Below are 22,460 nucleotides of genomic sequence, written 5' to 3'. Positions count from 1 at the left end.
CTGCATTTACATAGGAGGATGTGGGGCCTAAATTTTCAAATTTTTCGGGGTTGGCTGACCGGACAGTAGGGGTTTTTATCTGGGATTCCTCCCAGAATTCAATTAGCCTGCCCGCCTGGTCATTTTTTTCCCCTTCCCTGTCCAAATTTTTGCCAGCTTTGTGCCTGCCTGTCTCTTTTTGTTCTCGGCGGGTGTCCCTTACAGTTCACCAGCCCTCTGCTGGAGTGTCCTCCTAGCACTGGTACAGGACTTAGGGCTGCAGGATCCACTATAGGTTGGGGTTTCCCCTAAACCTGGCACATGTGGCAACTCCTGCAGTACTCCACCACATCTTTGTGGAGTTCTGGCCAGTCAAACTGCTGTCATATGCGGGCTTTGGTCTTTTGTATACTGGCATGCACAGTCACTGTAGTCTCGTGGGCCCTTCTTAATATTTCTGTCCGGTACCTCTGTGGCACCACTAACTGGTGAACTACTGTCCACTCCTTGCTCTCAAGTCTGTGAGGAGAATTTAATTTCCTCATCAGTACCTCATTCTTTAAATAGTAGCAATCAGGGACTCCCTCTGCTTCACTTTCAGACTGGGCAGCCTGTGCTAACTCTTACAATACTGGATCGACTCACTGAGCCTCAGCTAGGGAAAATCCATTTAATTCATTCCCTGGGTCTCCTAACTTTCCAAAGAAAGTCTCAGACAGACAGACCTGGTCATCTGCCTGCAGTGCTAATTCAGTCTCCTCTGGGAGAGCTGGTTTAATCATGGCCTGATCCACTACACATTCAGGGAAACTGCAGGGGTCTGTCTCCTGCCACTGCCCTGTCTCTCGCACCGCCTATGGTCTTTCTTTCACTACTGTGGGGGGGCTACCACCTTCACCCCCGCCAGATCATTACCTAGGAGAAGGTCAACCCCATCCAAAAGCAAAGTAGGGACAATCCCTACGGTCACTGGTCCCGAAACTAGGTCGCACTCCAGGTGCACCCAGTGTACAGGTACAGACATACACTGCCCTCCAATACCATTCACCACCATTCTGGTGTTCACTGCACTCTCTGGGGGAAAGGTCAGGCCTTTTCCCAATAAAAGGGATCTAGTGGCCCCTGTGTCCCTGAGTATTACTATGGGCTTGCTTGCCCCACTCGAGGGGTATGGGGTTACTCTCCCTTCAGACACAAAACCCTGATAACCTTCAGGAACCCTATTACATTTTCCTGCGCTTGCAGCTGTAGATTTCCTGGGTCTCACTCTTACTGCAGTTAAAGCCACACCTTGTTCTGCTGTGCCTTCCATCAGGTTCACTTCTTCATTGAGTGGGTGTGCCCTGATTAACCCGACAGGTCTTCCCTTTACTTTCCAATAGTCAGCTTTTAAATGACCTGCCTTATTGCAATGGAAGCACACAGGTCTCCGGGTCTCACTCTTTCTCTCAGCACCTTCCTTTTTGTTTAGAGGAGGACCCCCAGTGTCTCCTGCTTTTCTTTCTCTCCCAGGACTGCTTGGGCTCCTATCACCTTCCTACCCTTTGTCCTTTTCAGATTTGTGGGGGTGACTAGGAAAGGTTTTCCCCTGGGAACCCGGCATAAATTAAAGCAAACTCATTAGCCAGACCGGCTGCTTGTCGGGCTTTCTGAACCCGCTGCTCCTCTACATGGGTCTTGATGGAGAGTGGGAGAGAGTGTTTAAATTCCTCTAACAGGATTACTTCTCTGAGATTCTCAAAGCTGAGCTGTATTTTAAGAGCCCTCAGCCACTGGACAAAAGCCACCGCTTACTTCTTTCAAACTCCTGATAAGTTTGATTAGCTTGCTTCTTGAGGGTTCTAAACTTTAGGTGATAGGATTCGGGTATTAATTCATATGCCCCGAGGATAGCATTTTTTGTCAGTTCATAATTTGATGAACTCTCATCCGGCAACAGGATGAGGTGAGGTCTCAGCTGGCCATGTTAACCGCCTTGCCAATTTCTCAAAAGACACCAAAAATGCTTCTATATATTCCTCATTGAATTTTGGGATTAGTTAAACTAGTTTTAATAATTTTGTACCCAGCCCTGAATTGCACTGTTCCATATTGGCCATGTTTTCACTGCGGTTACTCTATCACCACCCCCACCCCCACCCTCCCCCCCCCCCCCCCCCCAATTAACTCAAGTCGTCTCAGCTCTCTTTCTTTGCATTCCTTCCAGAATATTCTCTCACTCTCCTCTCTCTTTCTTCACGTTCCTTCTGGAAGGCTCTTTCTTTCTCCCTCTCCCCTAATTCAAGTTTCCTCTGTTCTAATTGTACCTTTGCTAACAATACCCTGTCGGAATCTACTTCTCACCATGTTTCGGCTTCTCCAGATTCAAGGGAAAAAGGGTGGGCCACTAGCCTTAGAAGTTCAGACTTCCTTGCCTTGCCACATACAGCGATCCCACACTGCTCAGCCATTTTTCTCGATGCTTCCATAGACAGTGCTTTTAACTTAGCTCAAGTTACTTCACCCTGGCTTAGGGAGCTACTAGCTTTAGTTGCAGACATGTTGGTATCCAAGCACATACAACCACAAGAAAACCTGTACTGAAATTTTGCTCTTTTTGATTGGGAACAATTTGGCTTCTCACTTCCAATTTCTCTTGTTTGTCTGTGTGTAAAATCCAGGACGGTCACCCCCAAATTTCTGTTCCAACCCGGTGAGAAAGGGGTCTTGATTCCCTTTCAGCCTTCACCTGGTCTTACTCTAACAGGGTTAATTTTAAACACACCATTTTTTTTAAGCTCCCCTTTGGTGAATCCTTGTTTACTGACTTCAAATTGTATGGCAAATCAGGTTTTCTTAGGTTTAAAGAGGAAAGGTTGAAATTTATTAAACTTAAACTCTAATTCAGTTAACGCCTATGGATACACGATGCGCGCACACTAGCATGCATACACACATGCAGATAGAGACAGAAAAGAGCAGAAGAAAAATAAAGTGGAAAAGTTTGAGGCAATCGATAAAGAGGGTTTTTGTGACGGTTCTTCGAGCTCACTGTAGGGTCCTTGATGGTGGGTAGATCTTCCTCTTTGTTGGGGCCCATTTTTCTTCTTAAACCTTATTTGATATAGTTATTGTAACAGGCCTTCTCTTCTTCCCAGCAACAATTTGAAATTTAATGTCCATATGGCAAAATTAATATGCCTCATTCTTGGCAGGTGGGGGTCTAGCAGGACACCAGGCTATTGTGTCTTCCTTCTTTTATGCATACTCGATGTTTCAGAGCAAAAATATCATGCGGCGATCAAATGGTGCTTTAAATTGGTGAATCCATGATCATTTCAGGTGGGGAAGGTGGGGGTGAGTAGAAAGAACAGGAACAAAAATCACGTACTGTCCATGCAAAACATGGACGGCAGTTGACAGTTGTGAAACTGGATTTTTATTTCGCTGTTAGATATAATAGCATATCTTTATGTTCAAGTCAAGATTTCAGAGCGCTCACTATTTCTTGAAATACTGAAACATGATTTTTTTTTTCCAGGACCATTCAACTAGCCATCTTAGACCTACATTAACCTCTTTGGAAGATTCCAGCACACTCAGCAGCAGAGACCCGCTTGTAAGTGTTACAATGTGTAGTTGTATTCCTATAATCAAATGTGACCTGATATCTGATTGAATGATGGAGCTGTTAGTCTTTCTGTTGATGATTTATCTTGTTTGTGCATGACCTGTTTGTGGATTTATTGTGGTTACAGACTTTTCCTGTAGTGCACACTTCTGTTCTTTTATCTGGCTTTATTTATTTGCAATGGCTATAGCATCCAATAAAGTAAAGTGGAAAATAGCGCCTGCGATTGCTCCATGAGGTACTGGATGTGCAAATTAGAAAGGCCCCAAATTCAATCTGCAATGTGTGCTAAGTTAGGTCCTTTCAGCTGGGAGAGCAGTTAGCCACAATTAGCCTCAGCTCCTCTGGACTAGTGAGGAAAATCAGCTCACGCTGATTATCATCCAATAACCCATGCTGGAAAGTAAGTCTTTGCGGATATTGGATGGTAACAAAATTAGACTCAGCTCTCAAACCTTCCATCTTGCTAATATTCATTGCCTCGGTTCACACTTGAGGAAACCCACTTGGGAAAGCCACAAGCTGTGCCGTGACAAGAATCAATGCCTTGAGGAGAAAAGTGAAAGAAGTGAAGAAGATTGAGCAATTGGTTTACCTTTGATCTGCCTGTTGTGGACCAGCTTCTTCCTTTCCATAAAGCTCAGGAACAAGGGAGATTGCAATTAGCTGACCATCACCCTGCAGTGGTAGAACTTTGGTGCCAACAGCAACAGAATCACAAATGAAAAAAACTGAGCTGTTCAAATGGTTATGTGATATTGCAAAGAATGGATTCTGCTCTTTCCATCCCCAGCAGAGTTAGGGTAGGACTTCTAACCCCTCCCATGACTCCACCCAGTTTCCTGAGTTAGTGGTCATTGGGGTGAATTTGCAATTTTACTGCAGGGTAGAAAATAGAAACGTAAACATAGAAAATAGGAGCAGGAGTAGGTCATTCGGCCCTTCGGGCCTGCTCCACCATACAAAAAAGATCATGGTTGTTTGTCTAATTCAGTACCCTGTTCCTGCTTTCTTCCCATATCCCTTGATCTATTTGGCATTAAGAAATATATCTATCTCCTTCTTGAATATATTTAATGACTTGTCCTCCACTGCCTTCTGCAGTGGAGAATTCCACAGGTTCACCACCCTCTGAGTGAAGAAATTTCTCCTCATCTCTGTTCTAAGTGGCATACCCCATATTCTGAGACTGTGACCCCTGGTTCTGGACTCACCAGCCATTGGGAACATCCTCCCTACATCTCGCCTGTCTAGTCCTATTAGAATTTTATAGGTTTCTATGAGATCCCTTCTCATTCTTCTAAACTCTCGTGAATATAGGCCTAGTCAACCCAATCTCTCCTCATATGTCAATCCTGCTATCCCAGGAATCAGCCTAGTAAATCTTCTTTGCACTCCCTCCATGGCAAAAACATCCTTCCTCAGATAAGGAAACCAACACTGCACACCATACTCCAGATATGGTCTCACCAAGGCCCTGTATAACTGCAGTAAGACATCCTTGCTCCTGTACTCAAATCTCTTACAATGAAGGCCAACATACCATTCGCCTTCCTAACTGCTAGCTGCACCTGAATGCTTGCTTTAAGTGACTGGTGTACAAGGACACCCAGGTCTCGTTGCACCTCCTCCTTTCCCAATCTATCACCATTCAGATAATAATCTGCCTTTCTGTTTTTACAACCAAAGTGGATAACCTCACATTTATCCATGTTATACTGCATCTGCCATGCATTTGCCCATTCACCCAACTTGTCCAAATCACATTGGAGCCTCTTTGCATCCTCCTCACAGCTCACATTCCCCCGCCCCTCAGCTTTGTGTCATCTGCAAACTTGGAAATGTTACATTTAGTTCCCTCACTCAAGTCATTAATATATATTGTGAATAGCTGGGGCCCATGCACTGATCCCTGCGATACCCCACTAGTCACTGTCGGTCACCTGGAAAAAGACCTGTTTATTTCTACTCTCTGTTTCCTGTCTGTCAGCAAATTCTCAATCCATGTCAGTATATTACCCTCAATCCCATGTGCTTTAATTTTGCACACTAATCTCTTATGTGGGACCTTATCAAAACCTTCTGAAAATCCACTGGTTCTCCCTTATCTATTCTACTAGTTACATCCTCAGAAAAACTCCAGTAGATTTCTTAAGCGTGATTTCTCTTTCATAAACCCATGCTGACTTTGCCCAATCCCATTTATGCTTTCCAGGTGCTCTGCTATCACATCCTTTATAATAGACTCTAGCATTTTCCCCACTGCTGATGTAAGGCTAACTGGTCTGTAATTCCCTGTTTTTTCTCTCCCTTCTTTTTTAAATAGTGGGATTACATTTGCCACCCTCCAATCTGTAGGAACTGCTCCAGAGTCTATAGAATTTTGGAAGATGACCACCAATGCATCCATTATTTCCAGGGCCACTTCCTTTAGTACTCTGGGGTGTAGATTATCAGGCCCTGTGGATTTGTCAGCCTTTAACCCCATTAATTTCCCTTGCACTATTTTTTTACGAATACTGATTTCCTTCACTTCCTCCCTCTCATGAGACCCTTGGTTCCCTAACATTTCTGGAAGATTATTTATGTCCTCCTTTGTGAACACAGAACCAAAGTATGTGTTTAATTGTTCTGCCATTTCTTTGTTCCCCATTATATTTCTGACTGTAAGGGACCTACATTTGTCTTCACTAATCTTTTTCTCTTTACATATTTATAGAAGCCTTTAGTCAGTTTTTATGTTCCCCGCAAGTTTACTCGCATACTCTATTTTCCCCTGCTTAATCAACCTCTTTGTCCTCCTTTGCTGAAATCTAAATTGCTCCCAATCCTCAGACTTGCTGCTTTTTCTGGCAATTTTACGTGCCTCCTCTTTGGACCTAATCAGGAATAAACGAATGATAAGAGTTAGAACAGGGCCAATCAAGGATAGTAGTGGGAAGTTGTGTGCGGAATCAGAGGAGATAGGGGAAGCGTTAAATGAATATTTTTCGTCAGTATTTACAGTAGAGAAAGAAAATGTTGCCGAGGAGATTACTGAGATACAGCCTACTAGGCTAGATGGGATTGAGATTCACAAGGAGGAGGTGTTAGCAATTTTGGAAAGAGTGAAAATAGATAAGTCCCCTGGGCCAGATGGGATTTATCCTAGGATTCTCTGGGAAGCCAGGGAGGAGATTGCAGAGCCGTTGTTGTTGATCTTTAAGTCGTCATTGTCGACAGGAGTAGTGCCGGAGGACTGGAGGATAGCAAATGTTGTCCCCTTGTTCAAGAAGGGGAGTAGAGACAGCCCTGGTAATTATAGACCTGTGAGCCTTACTTCGGTTGTGGGTAAAATGTTGGAAAAGGTTATAAGAGACAGGATTTATAATCATCTTGAAAAGAATAAGTTCATTTGCGATAGTCAGCACGGTTTTGTGAAAGGTAGGTCGTGCCTCACAAACCTTATTGAGTTTTTCGAGAAGGTGACCAAACAGGTGGATGAGGGTAAAGCCGTGGATGTGGTGTATATGGATTTCAGTAAGGCGTTTGATAAGGTTCCCCACGGTAGGCTATTGCAGAAAATACGGAAGTATGGGGTTGAAGGTGATTTAGAGCTTTGGATCAGAAATTGGCTAGCTGAAAGAAGACAGAGGGTGGTGGTTGATGGCAAATGTTCATCCTGGAGTTTAGTTACTAGTGGTGTACCGCAAGGTTCTGTTTTGGGACCACTGCTGTTTGTCATTTTTATAAACGACCTGGATGAGGGTGTAGAAGGGTGGGTTAGTAAATTTGCGGATGACACGAAGGTCGGTGGAGTTGTGGATAGTGTCGAAGGGTGTTGTAGGGTACAGAGGGACATAGATAGGCTGCAGAGCTGGGCTGAGAGATGGCAAATGGAGTTTAATGCGGAGAAGTGTGAGGTGATTCACTTTGGAAGGAGTAACAGCAATGCAGAGTACTGGGCTAATGGGAAGATTCTTGGTAGTGTAGATGAGCAGAGAGATCTTGGTATCCAGGTACATAAATCCCTGAAAGTTGCTACCCAGGTTAATAGGGCTGTTAAGAAGGCATATGGTGTGTTAGCCTTTATTAGTAGGGGGATCGAGTTTCAGAGCCACGGGGTCATGATGCAGCTGTACAAAACTCTGGTGAGGCCGCACCTGGAGTATTGCGTGCAGTTCTGGTCACCGCATTATAGGAAGGATGTCGAAGCTTTGGAAAGGGTGCAGAGGAGATTTACTAGGATGTTGCCTGGTATGGAAGGAAGGTCTTACGAGGAAAGGCTGAGGGACTTGGGGTTGTTTTCGTTAGAGAGAAGGAGGAGGAGAGGTGACTTAATAGAGACATACAAGATAATCAGAGGGTTAGATAGGGTGGATAGTGAGAGTCTTTTTCCTCGGATGAGGATGGCAAACACGAGGGGACATAGCTTTAAGTTGAGGGGTGAAAGATATAGGACAGATGTCAGAGGTAGTTTCTTTACGCAGAGAGTAGTAGGGGCGTGGAACGCCCTGCCTGCAACAGTAGTAGACTCGCCAACTTTAAGGGCATTTAAGTGGTCATTGGATAGACATATGGATGTAAATGGAATAGTGTAGGTCAGATGATCGGCGCAACATCGAGGGCCGAAGGGCCTGTACTGCGCTGTAATATTCTAATTCTAATTCTAATTCTAATTCTAATACTATCCCTAATTTCTTTTGTAAGCCACGGTTGATCCACCTTTCCAGTTTTATTTTTGGCGCCAGACAGGAATGAATAATTGTTGTAATTCATGCACACATTCTTTAAATATTATCCATTGCCTAGCCACAGTCAACCCTTTTAGTAAAGTTCCCCAATCTACCATAGCCAACGCGTGCCTCATACCTTCGTAGTTTCCTTTATTTAAATTCAGGACCTTAGTTTTGGATTCAACTACTTCACTCTCCATCTTAATGAAGAATTCTATCATGTTATGGTCGCTCCTCCCCAACAACCCCACACAACAAGATTGTTAATTAATCCTTTCTCATTGCACAATACCCAGTCTAGGATAGCCTGTTCTCCAGTTGGTTCCTCAACGTATTGGTCTAAAAAACCATCACATACACATTCCAGGAAATCCTCCTCCACAGTATTATTGCTAATTTGGTTTCACCAATCTATTTGTAGATTAAAGTCACCCATGATTACAGTTGCACCCTAATTGCATGCATCTCCAATTTCCTGTTTAATGCCACCCCTTACATCTCCACTACTGTTTGGGGGTCTATAACCAACCCCCACCAATGTTTTCTGCCCCTTGGTGTTTTTTAGCTCCACCCATACAGATACCACATCATGATTTTCCGAGCCAATATCCTTCCTCACTCTTCTCTTCTTTGGCCTCCTTATCTCAAGAGACAATGGATAAGCGCCTGGAGGTGGTCAGTAGTTTGTGGAGCAGCGCCTGGAGTGGCTATAAAGGCCAATTCTAGAGTGACAGGCTCTTCCACAGGTGCTGCAGAAAAATTTGTTTGTCGGGGCTGTTACACAGTTGGCTCTCCCCTTGCGCCTCTGTCTTTTTTCCTGCCAACTACTAAGTCTCTTCGACTCGCCACACTTTAGCCCCGCCTTTATGGCTGCCCGCCAGCTCTGGCGGACGCTGGCAACTGACTCCCATGACTTGTGATCAATGTCACAGGATTTCATGTCGCGTTTGCAGACGTCTTTAAAGTGGAGACATGGACGGCCGGTGGGTCTGATACCAGTGGCGAGCTCGCTGTACAATGTGTCTTTGGGGATCCTGCCATCTTCCATGCGGCTCACATGGCCAAGCCATCTCAAGCGCCGCTGACTCAGTAGTGTGTATAAGCTGGGGAGGTTGGCCGCCTCGAGGACTTCTGTGTTGGAGATACGGTCCTGCCACCTGATGCCAAGTATTCTCCGGAGGCAGCGAAGATGGAATGAATTGAGACGTCGCTCTTGGCTGACATACATTGTCCAGGCCTCGCTGCCATAGAGCAAGCTACTGAGGACACAGGCCTGATACACTCGGACTTTTGTGTTCCGTGTCAGTGCGCCATTTTCCCACACTCTCTTGGCCAGTCTGGACATAGCAGTGGAAGCCTTTCCCATGCGCTTGTTGTTTTCTGCATCTAGAGACAGGTTACTGGCAATAGTTGAGCCTAGGTAGGTGAACTCTTGAACCACTTCCAGAGCGTGGTCGCCAATATTGATGGATGGAGCATTTCTAACGTCCTGCCCCATGATGTTCGTTTTCTTGAGGCTGATGGTTAGGCCAAATTCATTGCAGGCAGCCGCAAACCTGTTGATGAGACTCTGCAGGCACTCTTCAGTGTGAGATGTTAAAGCAGCATCGTCAGCAAAGAGGAGTTCCCTGATGAGGACTTTCCGTACTTTGGACTTCGCTCTTAGATGGGCAAGGTTGAACAACCTGCCCCCTGATCTTGTGTGGAGGAAAATTCCTTCTTCAGAGGATTTGAACGCATGTGAAAGCAGCAGGGAGAAGAAAATCCCAAAAAGTGTGGGTGCGAGAACACAGCCCTGTTTCACGCCACTCAGGATAGGAAAGGGCTCTGATGAGGAGCCACCATGTTGAATTGTGCCTTTCATATTGTCATGGAATGAGGTGATGATACTTAGTAGCTTTGGTGGGCATCCAATCTTTTCTAGTAGTCTGAAGAGACCACGTCTGCTGACGAGGTCAAAGGCTTTGGTGAGATCAATGAAAGCAATGTAGAGGGGCATCTGTTGTTCACGGCATTTCTCCTGTATCTGACGAAGGGAGAACAGCATGTCAACACATTGCATTGCATTGATTTCCTCCTTTACTAACAACGCTACCCCACCTCCTTTCCCTTTTTGCCTGTCCTTCCTAAATATTGAATACCCCTGGATGTTCAGTTTCCATCCTTGGTCACCCTGCAGCCATGTCTCCGTAATCGAAACTATATCACAACCGTTTATATCTATTGTGCTGTTAATTCATCGACCTTATTGCGAATGCTCCGCGCATTAAGACGCAATGTCTTTAGACTTGTCTTTATAACATTTGGCAGTTAATGGAGTAGCGGATTGGTTGTCCGTTTTACAGCCAGTGATATTTTCATTTCCAATGACGCTCAATTTCCCCACTATTTCCACAACTATCCCACACAATTTGGAGCAGAATGGCAGAGGAAAATCCACCCACTTTTGTGGGAAACATAACACAGTGTCAAGAAATGAAACTTAGTATGTTCAATAGCACTCGAGTATGTCAGTACTTGCAAGAATTGACTTTACAGTTTTATCTATGAAACACTGAAGTGATTGGTCCTATTTTCTGGTTCACAAGAATCTTTTGAGATAAAAATACAAAGTGCTGGAAATACTCAGCATCTTTTTTTAAATTCATTTATGGGATATGGGCGATGCTGGCCAGGCCAGCATTTATTGCCCATCCCTAATTGCCCTTGAGAAGGTGGTGGTGAGCTGCCTTCTTGAACCGCTGCACTCCATTTAGGGTAGGTATACCCACCGTGCTGTTAGGAAGGGACTTCCAGGATTTCGACCCAGCGACAGTGAAGGAACAGCGATATAGTTCCAAGTCAGGATGGTGTGTGACTTGGAGGGGAACTTGCAGGTGGTGGTGCTCCCATGTATTCGCTGCCCTTGTCCTTCTAGTTGGTAGAGGTCGCTGGTTTGGAAGATGCTGTCTAAGGAGCCTTGGTGCATTGCTGCAGTGCATCTTGTAGATGGTACACACTGCTGCCACTGTGCGTCGGTGGTGGAGGGAGTGAATGTTTGTCGATGGGGTGCCAATCAAGCGGGCTGCTTTGTCCTGGATGGTGTCGAGCTTCTTGAGTGTTGTTGGAGCTGCACCCATCCAGGCAAGTGGAGAGTATTCCATCACACTCTTGACTTGTGCCTTGTAGACAGGTTTTGGGGAGTCAGGAGGTGAGTTACTCGCCTCAGGATTCCTAGCCTCTGACCTGCTGTTGTAGCCATGGTATTTATATGGCTACTCCAGTTCAGTTTCTGGTCAATGGTAACCGCTGGGATGTTGATAGTGGGGGATTCAGCGATGGTAATGCTGTTGAATGTCAAGGGGAGATAGTTAGATTCTCTCTTGTTGGAGATGGTCATTGCCTGGCACTTGTGTTGCGCGAATGTACTTGCCACTTATCAGCCCAAGCCTGGATATTGTCCAGGTCTTGCTGCATTTTTACACGGACTGCTTCAGTATCTGAGGAGTCAGGAATGGTGCTGAACATTGTGCAATCATCAGCGAACATCCCCGTTTCTGACCTTATGATTGAAGGAAGGTCATTGATGAAGCAGCTGAAGATGGTTGGGCCTAGGACACTACCCTGAGGAACTCCTGCAGTGATGTCCTAGAGCTCAGATGATTGACCTCCAACAACCGCAACCATTTTCCTTTGCGCTAGGTATGACTCCAGCCAGCGGAGGGTTTTCCCCCTGATTCCCATTGACCTCAGTTTTGCTAGGGCTCCTTGATGCCATACTCGGTCAAATGCTGCCTTGATGGGCATTCACTCTCACCTCACCTCTTGTGGAGAGAGAAGCAGAGGTTCGAAATATAATAGGTTTTAAGCAAGTAAAGCGTGGTTGGGGGGGAAGATAACAAAAGGGAATGTGTGTGATAGGCAGAGGACAGGAGAAGCTTAAATGACAAAGACGTCTTGGGGCCAAGGCAGAGGGAGTGTGCTAATGGTGTGGTGAAAGACAAAGCATTAGTGCTGAGAGACTGTTAATGACAGAATCATGAGCAGCTCTGTCCAAAAGCACAGACATGAAAAACCAAGTTTAAGGCAGGCACATGGTTAAAAAAATAATAAGTTAAAATACTGATAAAAAAAAGGCCAGTCATGCTCTGAAATTATTGAATTCCATGTTCAGTCTGGTAGGCTGTAGCATACCTAATCGGAAAATGAGGTACTGTTCCTCGAGCTTGCGTCGATGTTCACTGGAACACTGCAGCAGGCCAAGGACAGAAATGTGGGCAAGGGAGCAGGGGTGAGTGTTGAAATGGCAAGCAACCGGAAGGTCAGGGTCATGCTTTTGGACTGAGTGGAGGTGTTCCGCAAAGCGGTCACCCAATCTGCATTTGGTCTCCCCAATGTAGAGGCGACCACATTGTGCGCAGCAAATATAATATACTAAATTGAAGGAAGTACAAGTAAGTCACTGCTTCACCTGGAAAGAGTGTTTGGGACCTTGGATGGTGAGGAGAGAACAGATAAAAGGGCAGGTATTCCACCTCCTGTGATTGCATGGGAAGGTGCCGTGGGAAGGGAACGAGGTGTCGGGGGTAATGGAGGAGTGGACCAGGGTGTCATGGAGGGAATGATTCCTTCAGAATGCTGACCGGGGAGGGGAAGATGCTTTTGGTATTGGCATCACACTGGAGGTGGTGGAAATGGCGGAGGATGATCCTTTGGATGTGGAGTCTGGTGGGGTGGAAAGTGAGGACAAGGGGAACCCTGTCGCGGTTCTGGGAGGGAGGGCAGAAATATGGGACATGGGTCGGACATAGTTGAGGGTCCTGTCAACCACAGTGGTTGGGGGGGTGGGGGGGGGAAATCATTGGTTGAGGAAAAAGGAAGACATATCAGAAGTGCTGTTGTGGAAGATTGCATCATCAGAACAGATGCGTCGGAGACAGAGAAACTGGGAGAATGGAATGGAGTCCTTACAGGAAGTAGAGTGTGAGGAACTGTAGTCCAAGTAGCTGTGGGAGTCGGTGGGCTTATAATGAATATTAGTAGACAGCCTATCCTCAGAGATGGAGACAGAGAAGTCGAGGAAGGGAAGGGAAGTGTCGGAGATGGACCATGTGAAGCTGAGAGAAGGGTGGAAATTGGAATAAAAGTTGATGAAATTTTCCAGTTCTGGGCGAGAGCAGGAAATGGCACCGATACTGTCAACAATGTACCGGAGAAAGAGTTGGGGGAGAGGGCCTGAATAGGACTGGAACAAGGAATGTACGACATACCCCACAAAAACACAGGCATAACTAGGACCCATGTAGGTACCAATAGCAATACCTTTTATTTAAAGGAAATGAGTGGAGTTGAAGGAGAAGTTGTTCAATGTGATAATAAGTTCAGCCAGGCAGAGGAGGGCAGTGGTGGATGGTGACTGGTTGGGCCTCTGTTCAAAGAAGAAGCGGAGAGCCATCAGACCATCCTGGTGGGGGATGGAGGTGTAGAGAGATTGGACGTCCATAGTGAAGAGGAGACGGTTGGGGCCAGGAAACTGGAAATTGTTGATATGACATAGGGCATCAGAAGCATCATCGATGTAGGTGGGAAGAGACTGGAACGGGGAGAAAATATAGAGTCAAGATAGGAAGAAATAAGTTCAGTGGGGCAGAAACAGGCTGAAATGGTGGGTCTACCAGGACAGTCCTGTTTGTTGATTTTAGGAAGGAGGTAGAAGTGGTAGAGAGAAGATCTCCGGAGGAGATGAGGTCAGTAACAGTCCTGGAGACAGTGGCTTGGTGTTCGGTGGTGGGGTCATGGTCCAGGGGGAGGCAAGAAGAAGTGTCTGAGAGTTGGCGCTCAGCCTCTGCAAGGTAGAGGTCGGTATGCCACACAACAACAGCACCACCATTGTCAGTAGTTTTGATCACAATGTCAGGGTCAGGCCTATGAGAACGGAGTGCAGCAAGTTCAGAGGGAGACAGGTTATAGTGAGTGAGGGGAGCTGAGAAATTGAGATGGCTGATGTTTTGCCAACAGTTCTCAATGAAAAGATCAAGAATGAGTAAGAGGCGAGAGGAAGGGGCCAGTTGAAGGGAGAATGCTGGAGGCGGATGAATGGATCCGCTGGTCGGGGAGAGGACTCCTGGTCAAAGAAGTGAGCCCAGAGGCAAAGGCGACAGAAAAAGAGCTCAATGTCATGTCAAGCTCATTGAGGTGGGGGTGTGAGGGGATAAAACTGAGTCCTTTGTTGAGTACAGATCATTCAACATCAGAGATGGGAAGGTTAGAGGGTATAGTGAATACATGGCAAGGAGTCAGATTAGGAGAAGGGATGGGGTCAGAGGGAAGTGAAGGGGAAGAAGGATCTGGAGAGGCGTTGGTACCCATGAGCTGCTGCAGCTTGCGTTCCTTAGCACCTGAAAGGGAGAGAAAAAGTTTTTTGTTAATGTGTAGGCTAAGACAAAGGATGAAATTAAATTGCAGAACCGGACAGCTTTGAGACAAAGTGAATTGGTGACCCTGGAGAGAGAACACTTTTCATAGTGAGTTAATAGAACATGAAGGTAATAAGTCATAATGTTAGCAATTGAGATGAAAAGTAAGCGATGACAAACACTATAGGTAAATATTGATCAGAAAGGTGATTCAGCCATCCATCTACACAAAATTTTTTAATGACTCAAAGGGGTAGAAATTCGAATGCGTTGAGCCGGATTTCTAGGCACAAAATCAAGGGACCAAATTTGGTTGGTGGTATTCCTTGCCCAAGCTTCCCAGAAGCGCACTGGCTCCCAAATTAACAGCCAGAAACTTCCAAATGTCCGGCACACCCACCAAAAATGGCTATTAATCCTCTTGATTATGCTAAATTATGCTGTTTCATTTAAAAAGGTTAATACACACAGGAATGTAGTAGTAGCCATCCATTAAATGTTCAAATGTGAATTTCTGCCCTCACTAATTTTTGCACTTAATTTTAACAAGACTTGCTATATTCTTACCTGTCACCTGAACAAATCTTTAGGTTCAAGTTCCAATTATGGAAACATAAGAACATAAAAAATAGGAGCAGGTGTAGGCTATTCGGCCCCTCAAGTCTGCCCCACCGTTCAATAAGATCATGACTGATCTGCCCCAAGGTGAGAAACATTCAGTTAATTTCAACCAACTTGTTACTTAGGTACAAGTGATCAATATTAGGCCACATCCACTGATGTGTCATTGAAGCAGAGACAATCGGCTGATTTTAAGGGAACGTTGGGGACGGGAACAGAGGTATAGGGGGACATAAAATTGGGATGGGTCACATCGGACTGAATTCCAACGTCATGACGTCCTATCCCGATTTTGTCCATGGCGTCAAACATGGTGGGCAGAGATCTGATGACAACGCAGTGGGGTGGTAATTAAGATACTTTAGAGAACAATTGAACACGATTTTATGAAGCAAATTGAATTTTATAAATGGCGCATGTGTCTCATGGGGCTTTAGAGGCTCACCTCTGACATGAAGGTGGGAGATGATGACTGGTTGCAAGGGGAGACCACTGAGAGTGCAACCATCGAGGGCCTGGCAGTGTAACGAAGAGAAGGTTGTGTGCATCATGTCAGAAGTGATAGGAAGGCAGGCTGAGCAGCCGGGCAGGGCCATTACGAAGAGGGCAATGGGCAATTGACAACAGGGCAAGGCTGTCAAGTGGGGGCAACAAGAGGGGGCCAGTGGCAGGGAAGGTCTACCTTTCAGGGCAAGGCCTCATTCATCCAGGCTTCATGGACCCCATTGAAGATGAGGTGCAGCAGAGCAGGAGGGAGGGCCAAGCACTGGACGGCACCACAAGGGCTGTGAGGCCACAGGAGGGTCAGAAGTGGCGCACACAGGAGAGAGAGAGGGGCCTGCCCCACACAGAAGGAAGTACCCTCCAGAGAGGTTCCACAGGTCAAGGCTCAACTACCTGCAGATGTCCGAGAGGCAGTGCCAATGAAGACCATGTCTCACCAGGGAGTCTGGCACCTTTGTGCTATGATATAGGATGAGTGTTGCCCCAGGGGACCTGGTGGGAATCTAACATCAATGGCCCTGAAAGTCACCCTGGCACTGAACATCTGTGCCTCTAGATCTTTCCAGGGATCTACAGGGAACATGTGTGGAATCTCACAGTCAGCGGCATCAAGGAGGTCACCAGTGCCTTCTTCAGGAGGGCCAAAGTCTATGTGTGCTTCCACACGGATCCCAACTCACAAGCTGAGAGGGCCATTGGGTCGAGGCTATCATTGAATTCTCCCAGCTGTGGGGTGTCATTGACTGCACGCATATGGCCATCAAGGCCCCAGAACACCAGCCAGCGGCCTTCATCAACAGGAAGGACTTCCACTCCCTCAATGTACAACAATGTACAAGTCTGTGACCACCATAAACAGATCCTGCAGGTATGCACACACTTCCTGGGAAGTTGTCACGATGCCTACATTTTGAGGCAATCCCAAGTGCCAGAACTTTTCCGGCCTCCCTCCAGCCTTCAGGGATGGATCCTTGGAGACAAGGGCTACCCACTGAGGACATGGCTACTGATGACTGTGAGGAACTCATGCACAGATGCAGAGGAGAAGTACAACGCCTGCCACGGGACAATGCAAACTGCAACAGAGCAGGCCATAGGTTTGCTGAAGATTCAGGTGCCAAGATCAGACCAGTGGAGCCCTTCACTATGCCCCGGCGAGGGCCTCACATATTGTCGTGGTCTGCTGTGTGCTGCACAACCTGGCCTTGCCGAGTGGGGAGCCAATGTTCAACAAGGAAAGTGAGGATCACACTGCCTCCTTGGATGATGAGGATGTGGAGCAGGAAGATGGACAAGCCAGGCCAGATGAAGGACCCCAGGGCCAACCAGAGATTGGACGTGAGAGACGTGCAAAGGAGGCTCATGATTCCCTTTTCCATTCTTGTTTCCTTTCATGTTCACTACCTATGTATTACAACAATAAAGACCTACCTTTATGCAGCCATGTTGTCACCTTCCCTCCTTAAGGGTGCATTGACTTATGAAACATTCGGGCCGAGCCAATCTGGTTCAGCTCCAGAGTTGACCTCTTGCAGCATGTTCTATCACCTCCAGCCTCTTCATGGAGGCCCGGATGCAGCAAAGAGCCAAGTCCTTGATAGAAGATAAAGGGAGGGAAGCGATGCTTAGCAACAACAGTTTATTTAACTTAACTATCTGACATTCATTTGAATCTGTGGTAAACACTCATCTGTGAAAACCCTGCGATTCCACCTGCATTTCTTAATTCTTTTTGGTGAACACCTATGCAGTGCTAGCCCTGTGCTGTCAATTGAGATAGAGGCTGCCTGCGGACCTTGCTGCCCACTTACTTGGGTTGATCTTAGTGGGAGTCCTTTGGATGCCTTAGGCCTTGAGGGCCCCAGCATCTTGAGGGCCTCCTCCAGAGAACCAGCATGACCCTCTGTTGGCAGGGATGTTGCAGGAACTTGTGACACCTGCAGAGGGAAAGAGGAACAGCTGGCTGCACCAGGAGGCAGCTGCTCCTCCTCCCTAGCAAGGCAGACTTTTACCTCCCTGCTGACAGAGTCTGGAGGACCTAGTGATCAATCCAGGGCCCCCTGACCCCCTCTCACCTTGCCACTGCTGCCTTGCCCCCATGGGCAGGATGCCTGAATGTCCTGCAGATACTGAGTGTTCTGCTGGACGTGGCTCCGCAATCTCTCAATGGAGGACGCCACTCATGCCCCAGTCAGAGACAGTGCAGCACTCAAGGCACGGATGGACTTCTCCATCGTCTGTGCTTGGGCACGCATTGCTTTTGGTATCTCTGCCAGATGTTGCCTAACCTCTCGCTGCAGCATTTCCTGTGATGCTGCTGACACCAGAGGTACGTTATGAACCCAACAGTCCTCTGACAGTCAGAGGCCTGGGCTGCCACAGCCTCCATCAGTTGCCAGGGTGCATGTGTGCTGTGCTCACCAGCTTGTGCACCCAGATCCAAACTAGAGGGCAGAATCACCAAGGTGAAAATATCTGCACTGGTGGTGAGTGCAAGAGTTTGTGCTGCCAATGGACCCTCGGAGGTTCCTTCCTCCCCCTCAGAGGTGGCAAGATTCCCTGGTGATTTGGACACTGTATGATGTGGCATTGCTTGACCTGCATGAGAAAACAGAGACATGTAGAGTCAAGGGCCTGCCCTCTCTCCATATCACACACCCCAATGATGCAGACTGCTGTGGGCATTGGATGCCTGATGAGCAGCATGGCTGTATTGCTGCAGATGCAACCTAGTGCCCCACAGTGAGCTTCCTCACTGTCTTTGGAAGGTGCCCATGCCTCTCCGTCCACCATGCTGCAGCTGCACTGTGAACCTACCAGCTCCATGGCCTCCTCCTCCATCGGTATCAGCACATGCAGAAGTGGCAGCCCACCACCACTCTTGACCCGCTCTCTCTGATTATGTGCTATCTTCTCCTGCAGACAATGGGAAGGCAGATGTTAATCCCCAAGCAAGATCCATCCCAACACATAGGCTGCTGGCAGATCATCTGCCATTGACAGCCACACAGACGCCTCCTGCAAGTGTCCCTTTTCCAGCCACCTCACAATTTAACACAATGACAGGGCCACCTCGCCATCTTGCTATCAGCCATCTTGCAACCCCTAACCTTTTGACCATGTCTGCAGGGTTGATCCCTCTTCTCCCAAGGCACCGTCCTGCTTTGCCAGATGCAAGGCCTAAGAGGATCAAGGCGTTAAAAGGTATTCACTTTCACAGTCCAGATGAGGTCGTTGAGCTGCTTGTGACACGCTATCCAAGTTCACGGAGTGACTCCACAGCTGTTGACTTGCTCTACGATCTGGAGCCAGGCCTCCCATCCCTCAGGAACAATATCTGCCTCCTCTCCCTTACAGCCTCCAAGAGCACCTGCAGGCAGGCATCAGGGAAGTGTGGGGTGGCATGGGGTCTTCCTCACCTCAGGCAATTCACCTCCTTCTCTTCCAGGCCTGCATAGTTCAGATTTCAATGCAGGGCAGAAGCCTTTTAAAAATGGTGCCAGCATCGGCTGAGTCATCACCCGACTCCATAGTCCACGCCTCTGGTCCCGACCCTGACCATGCAATTGGTCAGGGTTCACGGCTAATGAACTTTAATTGACCAGCTACTGCTGAATACCATGCTCCTACCCCCAACGTGCCTTGCGCCCACTCCAGTCCCAACAGCGGGGCCGGTGTCTCAGGAATAAAATTCGGTCCAATATCAACATTTAAGAATAAGCTGGATAGGTGGCTGAAGGAATGGGGCCATAAGGGATACAGGAACAGAGAAGGCACATGGGGTTCGGCCCACTGCTTGTATGGAGAATAGCTACCAATATGGACTTGTTGGGCTGAATGGCCTGTTTCTGTGTTGTAATTTGAACAAAATGATTGTAAATATAATTTTTAAAAACCTGCAGTTCTTCTGGCACATCATTGTTGCTGTAACTACAGCAGGATTGCATGGGAGTTGTAGAAAATAGTCTGGGAGATGGATACATTGGCCAATGATAAATCAGAGGGCTGAGCCAGGACAGGACTCCTAACATTGAGCTTTCACATATTCTCCAACTCTCAGGGATACCTGGCATATCATTGGCAGCATTGCAACTAGTGAGTGCCAGGCCATCAAGTGGCAGAAGTGTGCCCCACCTAAGGGTTCAGGCACGTATTGTGGTCAGGATTCATGAAGAAAATGTAAAGAATTTACATTTTTATGACAGAGAGGGCATTGGAGGTAGATCGTAATGGTTTCCTGGAATGGACCAGGCAGCTCCACCCTAGTCACCCATTCCTCCATTGCAGTTTGCTGCCTCTTCAACATGTGGACGCCTCTGATGCACCCTTAGCGACACAGTGTCCACCATTCTTATTAAAATAAATGGACTTCCCCCTGACCCTGCAAATCTTGTCAGATTCAGTGTCGGAGGCCCTGGGGGCTCATCTCAGCATTTAAGTCAGGATGCAATCCCCTCCTTTCCCCTTTCCTATCCATGAATTTTCATGAACCGAAAGAGTTCCGAAGAAGGGTCACTGACCCGAAACTTTAACTCTGCTTCTTTCTCCACAAATGCTGCCAGACCTGCTGAGTATTTCCAGCATTTCTTGTTTTTATATCCTTAATTGTCCTGGTTAGGTTGCAATCCCAGCATTGGCCTCAATTAGGGTTCGGGAACCCGGAAGTAGCCGTGCAGGATATTGGTCACGGACTTCCTGGAGATGACCAATTAAGAAGTCACCTCCAGGAGCCCTATCCGATGAAGAACAGCGGGCGGACCAGTGAACTCAGAGGCCCAATCAGAGGGCCCACAGCAATGTCTAGCCTGCAGCCCCAACGGGAGAGGTGGGTACTGCTGAGACAGGCAAGACACTGCAACAATAAAAACTGAAAGTACCAGAAATACTCAGCAGGTCTGGTAGCATCTGTGGAGAGAGAAACAGAGTTAGCGTTTCAGGTCTGTGACCTTTCATCAGAATTGGAAAAGGTTAGAAAAGAATTAGGTTTTAAGCAAGTTGAAGGGAGAGTGCAGTTTGGTGGGGAGGAGAACAAAAGGAAAGGTGTGTGATAGGGCAGAGGGCAGGAGAGATTAAATAACAAAGCTGTCATGGGACAAAGGCAAAGAACATGTTAATGCTTGTGGTGAAAGACAAAGCATTAGTCCAGAGAGAGTGTTAATGGCAGAATAATGAGCAGCTCTGAATACATGAAAAACGAACACTGCAGCAGGCCAAGGACAGAAATGTGGGCATGAGAGCAGGGCTGTGTGTTGAAATGGCAAGCAACCGGAAGGTCAGGGTCATGCTTTCGGACTGGGCAGGGGTGTTCCACAAAGTGGTCACCCAATCTGCGTTTGGTCTCCTCAATGTAGAGGGACTGCAACATCAGTACATCAGGACAAATTAAAAATCTCGCATGGCCACAGCTGTCAGACCATTAGTGTGGAGGGTGGTGGGGATGTCCTACAGCTGTAGCTGTGGCTGTCACATCCCAGCAGATCTGTGCTGGGGTGATTGAGAGGAGGCATCGATTCCCCCCAACAACCCCACCCCGCCCCACTCCGGCCTGCTGCTGGTAAGTTGCCGCCAGCCTCTTGACTCAGTTGGGGGGCTGGTCTGATGCCAGGAAGATACCAGCGCTATCCTCACCCTACCCCTAAGTAGTCCCTTAATTGGGCCAATTAGCTACCTGCAGCTGCTTGGGTGGGTAGCCGGTGCCACAGTGACCCCACCTCCAGCAAAAGTGCTTGGAGGCCGATGTGTTACTTTCAGAATTTGCTCTCGGTACCATGGGGCCGGGAAAATTCAGCCCATAATGTAACAGATATCAGGCCTCTCATCACAAAGTATGCTCCCTCAGCCTGGTAGTCTCCATAAACATGAATGGATACTTCACCTTGTGCCCACTGTCTGCATCCTGTAGAATACATCTTATGGAATGAATCAAATGCATCTCTTCCTTATCATGAGGCCAACCACTTCCAAGTAACAGTTAAGAACTGATAAAATCAAATGTAAACAGGCTTGCTGCTACTGCAGCTTGTAGCTACTCCTACCAGGAGATCTGCTGTCATAGTATGTCACACTCGTCTATCTTACTGCATCCTGACACATCCACTATAGCTCATCTGCAACCACTCTGTGATGTCCATCATCCAACTACGCCTAGGTCGACTCTCTTCCAGCTGCTCAACAGGCTTATGATCTTATGAACAAAAAGATGTGAAAGTGAGCAGCAGAGGCTCTATGCTGTTGAGGCATTACAGGTCTGTAGTGTTCGAACCTACCGGTATTCTTATGGTTATTTAAGAGTTTGCAACCAGCTAGAAACCACCAAAGCTCTGAGATGCAGAGGGATCTAGGTGTCCTCTTGCATGAATCACAAAAGGTTAGTATGCAGGTACAGCACGTAATTAGGAAAGCTAATAAAATGTTATCGTTTATCGCGAGGGGAATTAAATACAAAAGTAGGGAGGTTATGCTTCAGCTATACATGGCATTGGTGAGTCCACATCTGGGGTACTGTGTATAATACTGGGCTCCTTATTTAAGGAAGGATGTAAATGCATTGGAGGCAGTACAGAGAAGGTTTTCTAGACTAATACCTGGAATGGGTGGCCTGTCTTACAAGGAAAGATTGGACAGGCTAGGCTTGTA

General features: G+C 47.1%; 1 protein-coding gene across 2 annotated transcripts in view; it reads left to right on the top strand.

Annotated features, from left to right (window-relative positions):
• LOC137369088 (multiple C2 and transmembrane domain-containing protein 1-like) overlaps positions 1–22,460 on the top strand; it is an 834,541-nt gene that overhangs the window by 119,594 nt on the left and 692,487 nt on the right. For both annotated transcript variants that reach the window (XM_068029709.1, XM_068029710.1), the window contains exon 2: positions 3,500–3,577. In XM_068029709.1, coding sequence (XP_067885810.1) covers positions 3,500–3,577 — 78 coding nt within the window. The remainder of the gene's footprint in view (positions 1–3,499; positions 3,578–22,460) is intronic.

Source organism: Heterodontus francisci, chromosome 4, assembly GCF_036365525.1.
Source record: "Heterodontus francisci isolate sHetFra1 chromosome 4, sHetFra1.hap1, whole genome shotgun sequence".
Lineage (NCBI taxonomy): Eukaryota > Metazoa > Chordata > Chondrichthyes > Heterodontiformes > Heterodontidae > Heterodontus > Heterodontus francisci.
Note: the sequence above shows the minus strand (reverse complement) of the source record. Positions and strands in the feature narration are given on the sequence as shown.